General features: G+C 35.6%; 1 protein-coding gene across 1 annotated transcript; it reads left to right on the top strand.

Moving 5' to 3' along the window:
- Positions 1-11,523: 11,523 nt before the first annotated feature.
- Positions 11,524-14,173, top strand: Gbeta5 (guanine nucleotide-binding protein subunit beta-5). Its single transcript, XM_090178052.1, has 9 exons — positions 11,524-11,968; positions 12,643-12,779; positions 12,850-12,968; positions 13,046-13,172; positions 13,234-13,377; positions 13,443-13,583; positions 13,646-13,742; positions 13,813-13,979; positions 14,048-14,173. The coding sequence occupies exons 1-9, from the start codon at positions 11,824-11,826 to the stop codon at positions 14,057-14,059; spliced, it is 1,089 nt and encodes a 362-aa protein (XP_090034178.1). The 5' UTR covers positions 11,524-11,823; the 3' UTR covers positions 14,060-14,173.
- The last annotated feature ends 526 nt before the right edge of the window (positions 14,174-14,699 follow it).

The raw sequence follows: 14,699 nt of genomic DNA, 5'->3' as shown, positions 1-14,699 counted from the left end.
GTGGAAAGCTCCAAAACATTTGGTAGCCCTACCCTCTATCGCCAAAAAAATAGTCATAACGGCGCGAAAGAGCCATCGCTCATTTTTGACATTTTCTCGCATCCGTCGGTAGAGGGAGCGACACGAAGTACGTTAATAATCGAGTTTCGGTAATCGTACTTCGAACTATCGACTTTAAAAATAACTATTAGGAGGTTACTTTTGATAATATCGTCGTATGCCTTTTTCGTCTAACACCAAGGACGATAAGGTACTACTCTGTTCAGTTGCAAGTCCAAGGTGGAGCTAGGCGAGAGTGTCAGTGTTTAAAATAGGATCGATGAAAAAAATTTGCATTAAAACAATTGTAATTGTCATACTTATTGTTATTATGTTAGTTTAGGTCTTAAATACCAGAAATACACTGTTGGCAAACTTAGAGCTTGGTTTAATAATAGTGTTATTACACTAATCCAAGCTTGAAGTTGAAAATCGTCGACGGAAAGGAAAACCACGTAACATGAATTACGAGATTTTGGTTATCGAAAGTCATTTAAATAATTCGATTAATTTACCAGTGGCGGAAACCGCAATTTTTTTCTGAAATATAAAATTTATAATAATAAATATTCAACTACTTATGACCCACGTGTGTTCACTATACTCCATTCTTTCAAATAATTAAATCAATATTTTTCAAAATACCCGCCAAACGTTACGTGGTTTCTGCTTTCAAGCGACGAAATATGACCACATGGCTACCTTAATTCCAAATCCACGTAAATGCTATAATAAATATTTTTAATGTTAAAAAATAGTATCACGAAATACTTTTAAAACTATGACGGCACTATTTTTTAATATTTTAATATAAACGAAGGATGAAATTTAAAGTGCGTGCTAGAATGCTTTTAGAATCTCTACTTTCCTTGGGCACATGAAATGAAATTAGGGTTAATTTTCATGTTTCTCGTCGTCACTATTTCGTTAATAACTTTAAAAGTTCGAATTGTAACTAAATTTGGATTCTGAGTGTAATCACGCGTCGAACAAGTGTAGGCACGATGTAATTTATTCATTTTTTCGTGATGTCATTTTAGAGTTCTTTTGCTCACGCCCAAATGGTGCTAGCGCATTTCGTGAAGGTATTCTTTCCAAAAAGCCTACAATCGGTTCTCTACATAAATTAGAAACAAAAGGGCTGCCCAGAGAAAACGGCCAGAAAATTAATCTGGACTGTACCGGAATGCATTCTTGATTCACAAATTACGTAACCCAAAAAATTGACAATGGAAAGACCCCCATTCCTAATTACCCTAACCCCCTTCATTTATAAAACCACCATAAAACTAAAATTTTAATATTAAGTTTATCTATTTATTGCTTTACGTCAAGAAAAGAATTGAGACTATTATGAATGAGAAAATCGAAATTGCGACTGTAAGTTAAAATAATTGATAACTTAGGTTCTGTAGTTTGATATGTGATGTAATAATCGAGCTACCCCCTTTGTAACAACACTTACACAACCCCCTTCCCCCCTTACTGTGTTACGTAATTTGTAATTAGTAAATTCGTGTCAAAGCAGAATAAATTTCATATCGAAGGCGGCGGTTTAGCTGGTGATTTTAAGAGTTTTATGAAATTCAAAGGCGGAGTATAAAGTGGATGTAGGGAGCGTGTGAAGGGGAAAAACAAGGGCCGAACACTGTTTTGGGTGAGAAGTTGAAAACAAAACCCGACAGTCATGTACTAACATCAGCGTCAGATAAATAATTTCTTATCTGAGAGATAAAAGTTTTACAATTTGTTCTTATGGTTCGTTGTATAACGCGTAAAGCGGAAATGGCTAATAAATACCCATTGCTAAAAGTGGATTAAATTTGTTACTTTGCACTTCGATGTGTTTCAAAATTTGTCACGTGTAAAATAAATACATTTAATATTTATGATGTTTTCCTTTGGGCTGCTACAAAATTCGTTACGTTAATAATTTATTAGTTGGAAAATGACGTTAAAGCGCAAAATCTCGTGATCAACGACAACGGGCACAAACTAAACTATAGATTGTACAAGACAGAAACTATATAGCGACGAATTCTTCACGATTTCAAAATCCGATTCCCATAAAACTTTCGTTTACTTTTATAAAGTTTACGCTTTTTCCCACCCACCTGACTTAAAGGCATTTAAAGCTAATTATTATTATTATTATTAAATGATTTAAGTCAACGTAGTTGGAAGTAATTTAAGTCATATTTCCGTGAACAAGATTTCATTAAAGAAAATTCCTGTATATACTATTATCAGCTAGGAAGATGAAGATTAACCTTCGATTAGTGTAAAATTAATTGATAAAAAATACATTTAACGCCATGATATTAATTGACACTCTCAGACTGGCCATTTATGTTAATTTATTTGAATTAAATATTTTTATTTGTAAATATGAATTGTAAATTTTTAGCGCGCAACTGAATAGATGTTCCAATATAAACTATTCTTCTTATTATGTTATGGTGTCTCTCACTTGGCTATCGAGAGTAGATCCTATAAAAAGATTGGCTAATGCCTCGCCCTGTGGCTCCTAGGACAATGAAGAAGCTTGGATTAATTAACGCATGGGGATATTCCAGTCTCATAGAAATTCCCCTCGCTGGCGGAAAATTGTCTGCTAATAGCGCTCTATCGGGAAAGATAGGCGTAACAACTTTTTTTCTACTCTACTTTCAAATAGGACGCAAAAATTAGTTCAAAAAATAAACGCCAGGTGTCCCTCCTTTCTGAATCTATTTCGTGTCACGTCTTTCACTCTTGCGCAGATATAGCTTTACATTTTCTCGCCGCTAGAGCCATGGAAAGTCTCTACTTCTTCCATGCTAGAGCGCTATTCGCGATCGAAACGAGTCTAGGTGGCGTAACGGCGCTTGCTTCTCCGAGGCACGGCCAACTTCGATCACGCGTACCGCGCTTTAGCGGCCCCGTCAATCGCCTGAATTTACCGTGTATATATTTTCCCACCAGGGTTTCGCTACGACCAAAATTTAACGTTAGTCAGATAGGAAAAATCCACGAAAAACAATTATTTTTAAATAAATTTTAAAAAACATTAAATTAAACCGAATGTAGGTTAATATTTAACTAATAGTATAATATTTTTTTAATGATTCTAATTTTTTAACGGTGTTTATAAATTATAAAAGAGTTAAACCGAAACCAAGAACATCCTCTAGATGCTGCCAGCAATTGTTTAATACTTGAAACATATGTAAATAAATAAATAAAACAAAAGTGAAAAGAAGATTCACTGTAACTTCAAGGTAAATATATTATTTTAACATTTTTTATTAAATAATATTAAGTTAAAATATATTAAAAGAGCAATAAATTATAATTTTAGGTTTCAACAAGTTTTAAGCTTTCGTCTTTTTAAACCTAGAATAATATTGTATATTTAGTAACGGCCGGTTTGTAATTTTATCTGACTGAAATTTTTTTCCATAATAAAGGTACAAACCTGAACCGAAATCATCCTCCTTGAAATACAGGCTGAAGACCATCTATATTTTACCTATTTAGTTCCGAAGATGTACCTAAGCATCTTTTATCTTCAATTATATTAGTTTTAAGATTCTTACTCTTAAAACTAATTAGATTTACAGAAAATACTACCTAACGGATTTGTTATTATTAAAGATTTATAAATTTTAAGAGAGACATTATTTACGCGTCAAAACGCTCTAAACACCTCTACAGCCTTCAAAACTATGTATTCTAATATGGCTCCTTCGCGTAAAAACGCGTCTCTTTTTCTTCATTTAATATTTTATAAGGTAATATTTTTTTTAAATTATGAATTATACATAAATATATTGCGAAAAGATAGTTTAACTTACTATACCTTGTTTTTTCTAAATAGGAAAGTGGAAAACCGAAGAAAAAACATTTTCCCGCGATTTCGCTTGTATTCCCCGCCTTTGGTGATAGTAGGTTTTTGGTCGTATGTACATGTAGTGCCCCTATCGGGATTATTCATATACGCAAATTAACATTAGATGCGAGGCGATTGACGGGGCCGCTAAAGCGCGGTACGCGTGATCGAAGTGGGCCGTGTCCGAGGCATACCTATAACATAGACCAAGTAAGGGTATTCTACCCCCTTACTTGGTCTATGCCTATAGCGCCTATGATCTAGCGTCTGCTACCGACAAATTAAAAAAATCATAAGAATTTTTTTCTTAAATGAACTTAAGTGACGAACGCAAAAATTATATAAAAATCCAAGTATAATTATTTATAAAGTCAAATTCTTAGCCGCCAACTATCTAGCTTTCAATGGCGAACCAAAGGCGGCGCACAGTGGGACGAAACGGGGAAAAAGTGGGCATTTGAGGAAAATTTTAAATCGATGAAAATTATTGTCTTTGGTATTTTATGATGACTTTATATCGATAGCATACTGTAATACCTGAGATTTCGGTTTGCAAGTCATATTTTATTCTGTGGAGGCCATAGAACCTGTTAAAGTGACTAAACTCGTTAAAAAAACTTTTATATGTTTTGTCATCCTAACAAATTCTTTTATACAAAAACCATAAAGTAAAACCAATTACTTCTAGGTTATCTATGTATATTTTTAGTCTCTGGTATTTGACGCATTGATCTAATATTTTTCCAATTTCAAAAAAAAATTGCTCTGTCTATGGACATCTAAAATCTTAGTTGCTCTTAAAAAGTGTAAAGATACGAATAATTCTTATATTTAAAAAAAATATATTAAATAATATTATACAAGTAGTCATATTTCTCGATTCTAGTAGTATTCTAGTTTATAAATATCAATAACCCATATCCATCCGGGTCCCTCTGTAGCACAAATAAAATTATAAAGATAAAGCACTAAATCACAATGTCTCCCAGAAACATTATGAAAAACGTCCAAATACGATTTTCCTTTATCGCGTATCCTACTTCACCCAACTATAGAAGAATTTGAACTCGATAGAGACTACAAGCGACATTTCTAGCATTTCTTCGTAGAAAATTTACAAATGGAATTTAGAGTGGAAAGCTTCCACTTTGTATTTATTTTTGGGAAATATTTCAATAAAAATAAACAGATAATTGATTAATTTTAAACCAAACACTTGCAAGAACAAGGATCAAGAGCGAATATCTGAAAAAGTAATTGTGCTACAACATCAAAAAGTACTTGAGGTACTCATTATGGTGAAATTCAATGACTGTCAACAGTCAACTCGTGTCTCAGGGCACGGCCAACTTTGATTTCTCGCGCATCTCTCGCGCTACAGCGGCCATCCCATTCGTTGACGTTTCTGTGTTAACCTATGAGCAAAAGATGTGTATGACGTCAGCGGCCCTAGCGGATTATTATTTTTAGTATTGTTTTTACATTGGGGACAATATAACCACCGAGCGTGGCGCTGAACTCCTACACATTATAGTACAGATTATAGGGGGAAAATCCTTGCTCGCGGAATTTCGACGAATGTGTTGGCCGTAGTAGCGCGAACAGCGCGTGATCAAAGTTGGCCGTGCTCAGGGTGATTATAGCTTTTTGCTTTTGATTTAAAATTGAGCGCCATTTTATTAGTCAATTTGCATTTTTGATCTATATTTTATCGACTTTCTGTTGTGCAATTCCGATTGAATCAAAGCTATGTAGACCTAGAATAGGACGTGGAACACTTTTCTAATTGAAACCATCTTCGTAACTCTTTCGAGATAATTTTTGGATGACCTTGAAGACATGGTTCAAGGTCATCGAAATTTTCATAGTAGGTATTCCCCTACTCACTGTATGCGACCTGAAAATTTCAATTTTCTACCTAAAACAGGTTTGGAGATATTCGCGGCGCCTACTTTTTTCTCGTTTCGTCCCACTGTGCGGCGTAGGGATAGTTTTCGGTTGCGATTTAGCACCGGTTTCCGGGTTTTTGCCAAACTGGAATATCCTTACGCGTTAATTAATCCAAGGAAGAAGCACCAAAGATATATTTTTATTAGTTTCGATTAATACAAAAAAGCAAAAAAGTTACGGAAAATAGTCGTGCCAAGGAAAACTAGACCATGATGCCCGTGGACTTTTTTCACCCCACACTTTTTCACCGGAATCATCTTTCGTTCAAATGTACATGTTTCAAATTTAAAAGAATATCATTAACAGAATAGATAAATGATTTTTTCTCTCGTAGGTATTCCATTCCTAAAAACATTGAGAAATTGTTATCGTCTGCTCTATAACAAAAAGAAAATAAAATTTAATTGATCCGAAAATGAATCGAGAGCAGACCGTTGAAATTGCCATGAGAGAATACTTGGAATGTAAAAGAAATATTTGGTTTTTATTCCTTTATTTTTAAAGAGCAACGCAATTGGCCATCCAGGGGGTAAATTATCTTATAGGTAAAAAGAACGACTGCGCATGTGCTATCTGCCTAAAAACCGCCATCGAGTATAAAATTTTAATTTTGTATTTCTACACTAGATGACACCAGAGTGGATATTTTGGCGCAAAATTTCAAGCTGAAAGTTTATATAAAATATTTTAGAAAATATAGCTATACAAAATTTCAACTTTTAAATAACCACAATTTAAATTAGACTTTCGCGGGTTTGATCATTTTCGTTATTTCGGATTGTAAACTGATGGCGCCATCTAGTAACAAGTAGATTATTAAAAATGTACACACAATGGCGGTACCCCTGTAAAAGGGTCTTCTCTCTTCTTATATGGGTATTGAACTATTCATATCGAAAATAAATAGACATAAACAGAAAATCTCGCATTATCAGTATTCTGTACCAAGAAGGATACCTTTCCCTTTGGTTTCCTTGAAATCTAAGGTGCAAACCCCCAATGCTTCCCACCCATAGAGTGCCACCTAGGAGCAACAAACATAAGGAGAACAATTTCCGAATTTTCCCCTTCCGACGGCAGCAGGCTTTAAAGCGTCTAACCAATGAAAAATTTACACAAGGAAATGCACGACTTTTGACGGGTTGCGTTCTCCTTGTGTGGGGTGCTGTTGCTTCTAGGTGCCACCCAATCAGATCGCCGCTAAAGCACTGGAAAACTTTGGTCAGAAATTTGTAAAAGTAGTGTTTCGCGATGCTAAACACCATGGCGGGATTTCCTACAAGCTCTTTCGGTCGTCCGCTTAATTTTCAGTTCTAGATGGCTCGGAAAAAACCCGCAGCTCAATTGGCATTAATGCCTAAAAACCAGGCAAGTCAATGTAATTTTACGTAAAAGAGTTGTTTACGACTGGAGTTCAAAATGAACTCGTTGAAAGGGAAAACAGTGAAGACATTTTTTTTAAAGAAAGCAAAGCGTTAGAAGAAGAGAAGTTAGACCTAGGATTAGTGGCTGAATCTGTTGTTATCCTCCTCATATTTTTCTTTCAACAATGTAAATTGAGAAACGATATCTTCAATAAGTTAAAGCATATTTCTTAACCATAAACTCCTAGAATTTTCCATTATTATAACACAACTAAAACATAACGTTTTGTTACACACGTGCGCGTGGAGGCTACGAACTTAGCTGCCAGCTATTTCGCGGAGAGCGACGTTTTTAAAACCAGTTTTCGCATGTACCTCGTACAATACCCTAAATTTGTAACGATCCGCGAAGGGGGTCGGCACCGCTGAAAGGGGATAAAGTAGTTTCTCAGATTACACGGCGTGAACTTTGCCTCCAATGCGAGACTATCTGTTCATGTCTATTTATTTTTTGTCATATTGTTAGAAACGGACATTTTAAAAGCACTTTTTAAACCATAATTAATGTAAAACTTAGGGGGTCTAAAAACGAAACGCAAACATGCATAGACGCAAAATTGACTCACTGTAACTACAGAGCGCGAGCGGGATTTTTCGCGTCATTTCCGATTGGCTCGTTTAAATAGTCGTTGTGACGCAGAAAGTCCTACTGTTGTATATTCATGGTTGAATATGAATAAATTAATGGTAGAGGTGAAAAGCTTCCATTATTTTAACAAGCACTATATACACAGTTGCGTGCAGGTCCCGGCTCATGGAAACTTCTTGGCGATTTCCTAGATGATGATTTGTTGAAGCATCTATTAGAAACATTCTTATTCATTTGTATTTTTAAATACAAATAAGAATGCGAAGTACAAAAATTAAATTAAAAAGCCGAATAAATCTGTGTGATTATACTAAATACCATTATTTTACATATGTAAATACCTAAATAAACTTGTGTCAATAAGAAGTACGCAAACTGATTTGTATAATAATTAAAAACCATTTTTCTCTGTTACAGTATCAAAATGATAGGTATTACAATAATAACTAAATAATCATAATAATTTCTGTTGCAATTAGAAAATCAAGATTAATTTGTTTGTAACCGGAAGAATCCTTTCTAGTAATCTTAACAACAATTAGCGACCCAATTGAGTTTCTCTTACAAGGCACAATACGCCTACACAAAAATAAATTCGCAAGTCAATAAAATCAAAGTTTAATAAACTAAGACGCAGAAGAAAAGCTTATGACACTAAGAATAAAACGGAGCTACAGGAAAATATATCGGCACGCGCAAAGGAAATAGATAAATCCATGTCGCACGATATATTATCTAATCTAATATCGTTACGTGTACTTTTGACTATCAACATAGATCAACATGGGTGTAGCCTTATAAGAAATTCATAAACTGCTGTTTATAAGCTTCTCGCTTTGGCCTCTAGAGTTTGGATGTTATAAGGCAAATATGGTGTGGGCCCTATGGCAAAACAGACAAGCTTTCGGATATATATAATATCGCCACACTTCAAGTACGTGTCAATAGATAGAAGATACTCGAGAACCTTACTCGAAAAGCACTCGTCATACGTTTTCACCCACCCCTGACAAACTGTGAACAGTGAACTCAGCTAGTGACGAGATTTTTAATATCCACTCGATTCTGTTTCGAGATTTTCGACAGATCAACAGATCTTAAGAGGCTTTAGACGTACCTCCGTAGAGATCTGCACTGAGAAACGTGATTTCAGTCAGTTTTCGGGAGCTCTCAAAATGTATAATAATAATAATAATAATAATAATAATAATAATAATAATAATAATCGGCTAGGCTAATACCCAAGGCACCACCTTAGGCATAAGTCATCGAGCGACTTTTAAAGCTATTAATTCAGGTGGCCGGGTTACAATCATAGAGATAGAAAATAAATAGAGGGAAGATTACCGCGTTAAGGCCCCCCTGTTTTTGACCGGGAAAAATTCATCCCCCCCCCACACGCATGCATGAAAGCGGAGATAGGCAGATTTTGCAACGCCATCTATCCTTCCTTTGTTTACATCAAATCAGTGGCATCGCCAGGGGTGGAAATTTGGAGGCGCTTAAGCCATAAACCCTGCAGGGACGTCCGTTTGGGGGGGGGGGGGGGAGTATCACCCCTAAAGTTTAGTTTTCGACGAACTTTTTTTGGAACAACTCTTTTCAAAAAGAATTCCAAGATTTCGCCAAAATTAAATTGGAGTTGAATAATTTAATCCTCCCTAAAAAGCGATCCTCTTCTTAAATTTTACTTTCACCAGGTAAGCCGGCGTATCAGACTTTTAATGGTTTTACTAGAATTTTTCAGAAATTTTAGAAGAAGCAATAGCTTCATTTTAGGAGGCGTTTATAAGAAATTTTAGGTGGCGCTTCTGAAATATTACAGGTGGCTTAAGCGCCGCCTAAAACAGCGTAGCGACGGCACTGCATCAAATGACAGTTGTTTTTGCAAAAGGCATGATGTATTTCATTTCACCGCGCGTCGATGGCGCCACGTAATCTGCCCATCTCATGGCTTCCTACATTGGCGAAAAGGGGGTCGGCACTCGCGGTCAACTTCGACAGATACAATAGTGCCTCTAGTTCTTTTTTATCTCTATGGTTACAATGCGTAGGAGGGTGGTGGCAAGGGAGGGGGAAACCAAAGAACTCGGGGGAAAACCTCTTAAACCAGTGGGGAGAGAAATTGCAAACTCCACGCAAAAGATTTGTTCCGAGTTTTTACCCAGTGCCACAAGCTGGGATCCAATCCAGCTCCTCTTGCTGCGAGGCGAAAGTGCTACAATTCACGACCGAAAACTATCGATACGCCCCCTTTGGTTCGCCATTGAAACCTATATAGGTAGCGGCTAAAGTAGACGCTAATAGTTTTTTTCCACGTCGCAATTCGTAAATTCGACTTTAAAAATAATAATAATTCCTTTTTAATATAATTTTTTCATCGTTTGCTTATATTTTGATAAGTGTTTTTTTAAGAAAAAACGCTCTTATGACTTTTTAATTTGACTGTAGCAGACGCTACATCATAGGCGCAACATCGGAGAAGCTAGCGCCACCTAGACTCGTTTCGAAGCTGGGGGCCTATTCTGTAAATATTCGAAATCCAATTTTCGATCGAAAACTAGATTTCGAACTTCGAGATCTCGACGAATGGTATTCGGTAAAGATTTCGAATAAGCATAAATCAATGTAAATTGTCGAAGTCGATCTCGACATGGTATAGGGTATCGAGATCGAATTCCCATTCGATTTCTTACAGAATCGCCCCCCTGGACCTGAGGTGAATGGAACACGCGTTATTCTGCCATAACTCACGGACCGTAAATCTACTATCCGTGCATAACTCCAAGATTAGTAAATTGAAATAGCAAATAGAGTTTATAACGAACATAAAAACTGCTAGAATCGGCGCTCGTTGAGAGCAATCCGAGTGTGTACAAGGAAATAATAATTTTAGTATCGATACAGTTCGACTCCTTTAGAAATTAAAAAAAAAATCCGTCTCGTGACTTCCCCTTCTGAAAACACGTAATTATGTAGCTTCACCCTGAAAATTCAAATGATTCAGTGGCCCTTTTGTGTAATCGGATTTCGATACTATCCCCGTGTTCTGGATTAATTAATGACCAGGATGTTTTATAATATGCAAAAATGAAAGTTTTTACTAGCGCAAAAATGCCTAATTACATCAGCTTTTTGTGCATACGCGAAATGACATGACGTAGCTTGATTGTTTTTTCGAAGTTTTCGTGCATGTGCAGACATTGTTACACAAGTCATGGCAGGACCTTGGTAGAGTGCAGCTGCTAGTGAAAGATTTTAGGCTTCAATGAAACCGAAACAATAAGGGAATCGACAGAGATTTAGTCGATTCCCGTGATTTTTCTTATAATTATTGTTCTTGAGCGTTCCATATCATCTGCTCAAATTAATTTTCACGGTCATGTTCCGTTTACGACTATTTAGCGCTCCGACATTTGCAAAGATTTACGGAGCACGATTTTTAGGTGTTTAAACGCACTCGGTCCACCAGGAGCAAACCTTTTTGAGTGTTCCATTTCAGCTCAGGAATCGAAACAATCATGTTCCCTTTTCCCTTGATTGGATGAGATCAATGGCGATGGAACCAGATTCAGAGTTAATTTCGGGCAAATAAATTTAAAATGCAGCTACGTTCTGCTTTTAATGGTTCTCATTGTCCGAATACTAACACCAGCCCATTTTATCTTTAGTTCGAGAAGTCCTATCAGGTCCTATATACTCTTTGGAAGCACTGCCACTGCTCAGCTTCGATTTCGTGCTTGTGCTTGCCACTGATTCCATCTTGTCAAATTTCTAACCATGATACCCTTTGCGTAAAATTTGATTAAGTACCAAATCTTTGAAGTATACAAGATGATCGTTTAAAGTAAAGAATCGAGTAAATTTCAATATTTATTGAGATTATATTTGAGCTTCTCGCGGTGCGTTGAACCAGAGCCCTGGCAGAATCTTGTACGGGGGTTAAGCCTATGGGAGTCCGAGGGCCTGCCATGGCGACTGAGGGGGGGTTGAAAATAGATAACCCCGGAGAATCTTTGGATTCTCTAAATAAAGAACTTGAACATTTAAAAAGCCGTTTAGAAGAAGAAAGGAAGAAACTCAACGACGTAGCCCGTACGTTTACAGATTTTCAATTCTTGTTTCACTAAAAAATACAGTTATAGATAGACCTTGGTTTTCCCCGTCTAATACTAGTATAATCCAACTTACCAAACTGCTCTAAATATATTTCTTGTATGTCATTTATTTTATTTTTCAACTCTAAATCCTATTGGGCGAATTAATTTAATTACGCTCTTGCTGTCCTTAATTGTTGCGGCTACTCCAATCACTGCATTAAATATGTATGATTTGAAGTTGGGTGTGAAGTTACCACTTTTGGCTAATTCTATATTGTTTCCATCGCTTTAAACTTATTTTTATTTGGAGTTTTTAAATCTATTTTTTTTGACTAATGTTATTCTATCATATTGGAAGTGCTTTGGTTAGTATGGGGCATAGCAAGTAAAAGAGAGGTTCTTCTAAAATTATGATATTAGAATCACCTGGCATAGAGAAAATGGATAGGACGTATAATTCCGTGATATATTACTCATGAAATCTGGTTATTTTAATATCTTTTTTTTAATGTGTTAATTATTTACTGTGTTGAGAACCAATCTTTTTTTAAAGCCAAGATAAATAATTCATAAGCTTTACCAAAAATAACGAGTAAAGGGAAAATTTATTGGAGTTTGTATATATGTATAAATACGTTCTTAATTTATGCAAATTTATTTTATTTAAAGTGGCTACAGTTGCACAACGACTTGAAAATTTACCAAATTTAAATATTAAACCACGAAGAGTGTTAAAGGGTCACCAAGGGAAAGTTCTATGTTCTGATTGGTCACTAGACAAACGCCATATTGTTAGTTCTTCACAGGTAATAATTTTTACATTCCATCTCAATGTAAAGCTATCTGAACACTTGAAATTTAAAATAATTTTCAAAGGATGGCAAAATGATCATATGGGATGCGTTCACAACAAATAAGGAACACGCAGTTACTATGCCTACTACGTGGGTGATGGCATGCGCTTACGCCCCTTCTGGAACTATGGTAGCTTGCGGGTAAGCGTTAAATATAAAAATCGTTAAAGGTGATTGAGAGGCTCCCACAATATTAATCACTGTTTTCTCTTTTTCAGAGGGCTGGATAATAAAGTGACTGTTTATCCGTTGAGTTTAGACGAAGATGTTTCATCCAAAAAGAAAGCTGTTGGTACTCATACGAGTTATATGTCTTGTTGCTTATTTCCAAATTCAGACCAACAAGTAAATAGTGTAGGATAGCCATTTAAAATTTCAATCGTTGCTTAAAATGCATTTTATGTAGATTTTGACTGGCAGTGGTGACAGCACATGCGCCCTTTGGGATGTTGAATGTTCCCAACTGCTGCAAAGTTTCCACGGACATACTGGTGATGTAATGGCTATTGATCAATGTCCATCTGAAACTGGGAACACTTTTGTATCCGCTGTAAGACGAGGTGTATTTATAAAATATCAAACACCGTGATTTTTATGTGTTTTCTTTTATTTTAGGGCTGTGACCGCCAAGCTTTAATATGGGATATGAGAACGGGCCAGTGCGTTCAAGCGTTTGAAGGTCATGAATCTGATATAAACACAGTCAAATTTTACCCTAGCGGTGATGCTATTGCAACAGGCTCTGATGATTCGACGGTAAACTTTAACCCAACATTGTTTAAATGTATTTAGAGAAGTAACTGATGTTAAAATTTCAGTGTCGGTTATTTGACTTAAGAGCTGATAGGGAAGTAGCTGTCTACACAAAACCTAGCATCATATTTGGTGTTAATTCGGTAGATTTTTCAGTTAGTGGTAAGATACTTCGAGAATTAATTGGGTAAAAGAGAAAAATGTATTTAAATATCCTTTTTCAAAACAAAAGGGCGGTTATTATTTGCTGGATACAACGATTATACGGTAAACGTATGGGACAGCTTAAAATGCGTAAGAATGAGTGTCTTATACGGACATGAGAATAGAGTTACGTGTTTGAAAGTCTCTCCTGATGGCACTGCCCTCTCCACGGGAAGTTGGGATTTTACATTACGGGTATGTTTTCATTTGTTTTTCATTCTCGCTACTTTTCTCTGTAGTTAATTATATTTTTTAATTCTCAGGTGTGGGCTTAGGAATTTAAACAAAAGAAACCATCCACATTTCTTTCTAAGTACGCCTCATCGAGCACTCATCTGTGTATAGTCTTTCGACATCTCTACGAAGGTTTTCTGTCAAGTTTCATATACTACAGAAACACGTTCGTAGATATTCGGATTTTAAATTTAAGAAATATTCATTTGACATGTATTAATTCTTAATCATTATCGCTGCATTTTGTTTAATTCATTCATCATTTTCTACGACTGGTGAAACAGTTGAACCTGGCTAATAACCAGATGTAATTTTATTTTTATAATTTATCTTTTCATAGCCAATTTTTTGTTTTAATTGCGTAAATAATTTTCAAAGGAAGAGAGTTAACTCCTAAATTTCCTTATCTAGTCTTCCTAGTTTTTAAGGAACCGTATTTAACTGAATGCTAAGTGCAATTGCTCTAATCCTTTTTTAAATATTTCACTTTTACACGCAATTGGTCTAGTACCAGGAAGAATTTTAAAAACTAGTTTAAAGTAAATTTTTAGTCAAGAATTTCTAAAAGCACAATTTTCATTGCATTTATGTAAAATATGATAAATATCTAGGAGGAATCCTCGATAACAACTCAATTGGTTAATTTGATAAATTGCGATGAAATCTACTTAAGTTTATCTT

The sequence above is a fragment of the Leiobunum rupestre genome, chromosome 6 (genome assembly GCF_980474605.1).
Source record: "Leiobunum rupestre chromosome 6, qqLeiRupe1.1.hap1, whole genome shotgun sequence".
NCBI classification, from domain to species: Eukaryota; Metazoa; Arthropoda; class Arachnida; order Opiliones; family Sclerosomatidae; genus Leiobunum; species Leiobunum rupestre.
The sequence above is the reverse complement of the archived record's forward strand: the minus strand, read 5'-3'. Positions and strand labels throughout refer to the sequence as shown.

Coding starts and splice junctions, on each gene's coding strand:
- Gbeta5 (XM_090178052.1), top strand. CDS start 11,824: ATGGGAGTCCGAGGGCCTGCCATGGCGACTGAGGGGGGGTTGAAAATA. Junction 13,173..13,233: donor TTCCAAATTCAGACCAACAA/GTAAATAGTGTA, acceptor CATTTTATGTAG/ATTTTGACTGGCAGTGGTGA. Junction 13,743..13,812: donor GGTAGATTTTTCAGTTAGTG/GTAAGATACTTC, acceptor TCAAAACAAAAG/GGCGGTTATTATTTGCTGGA.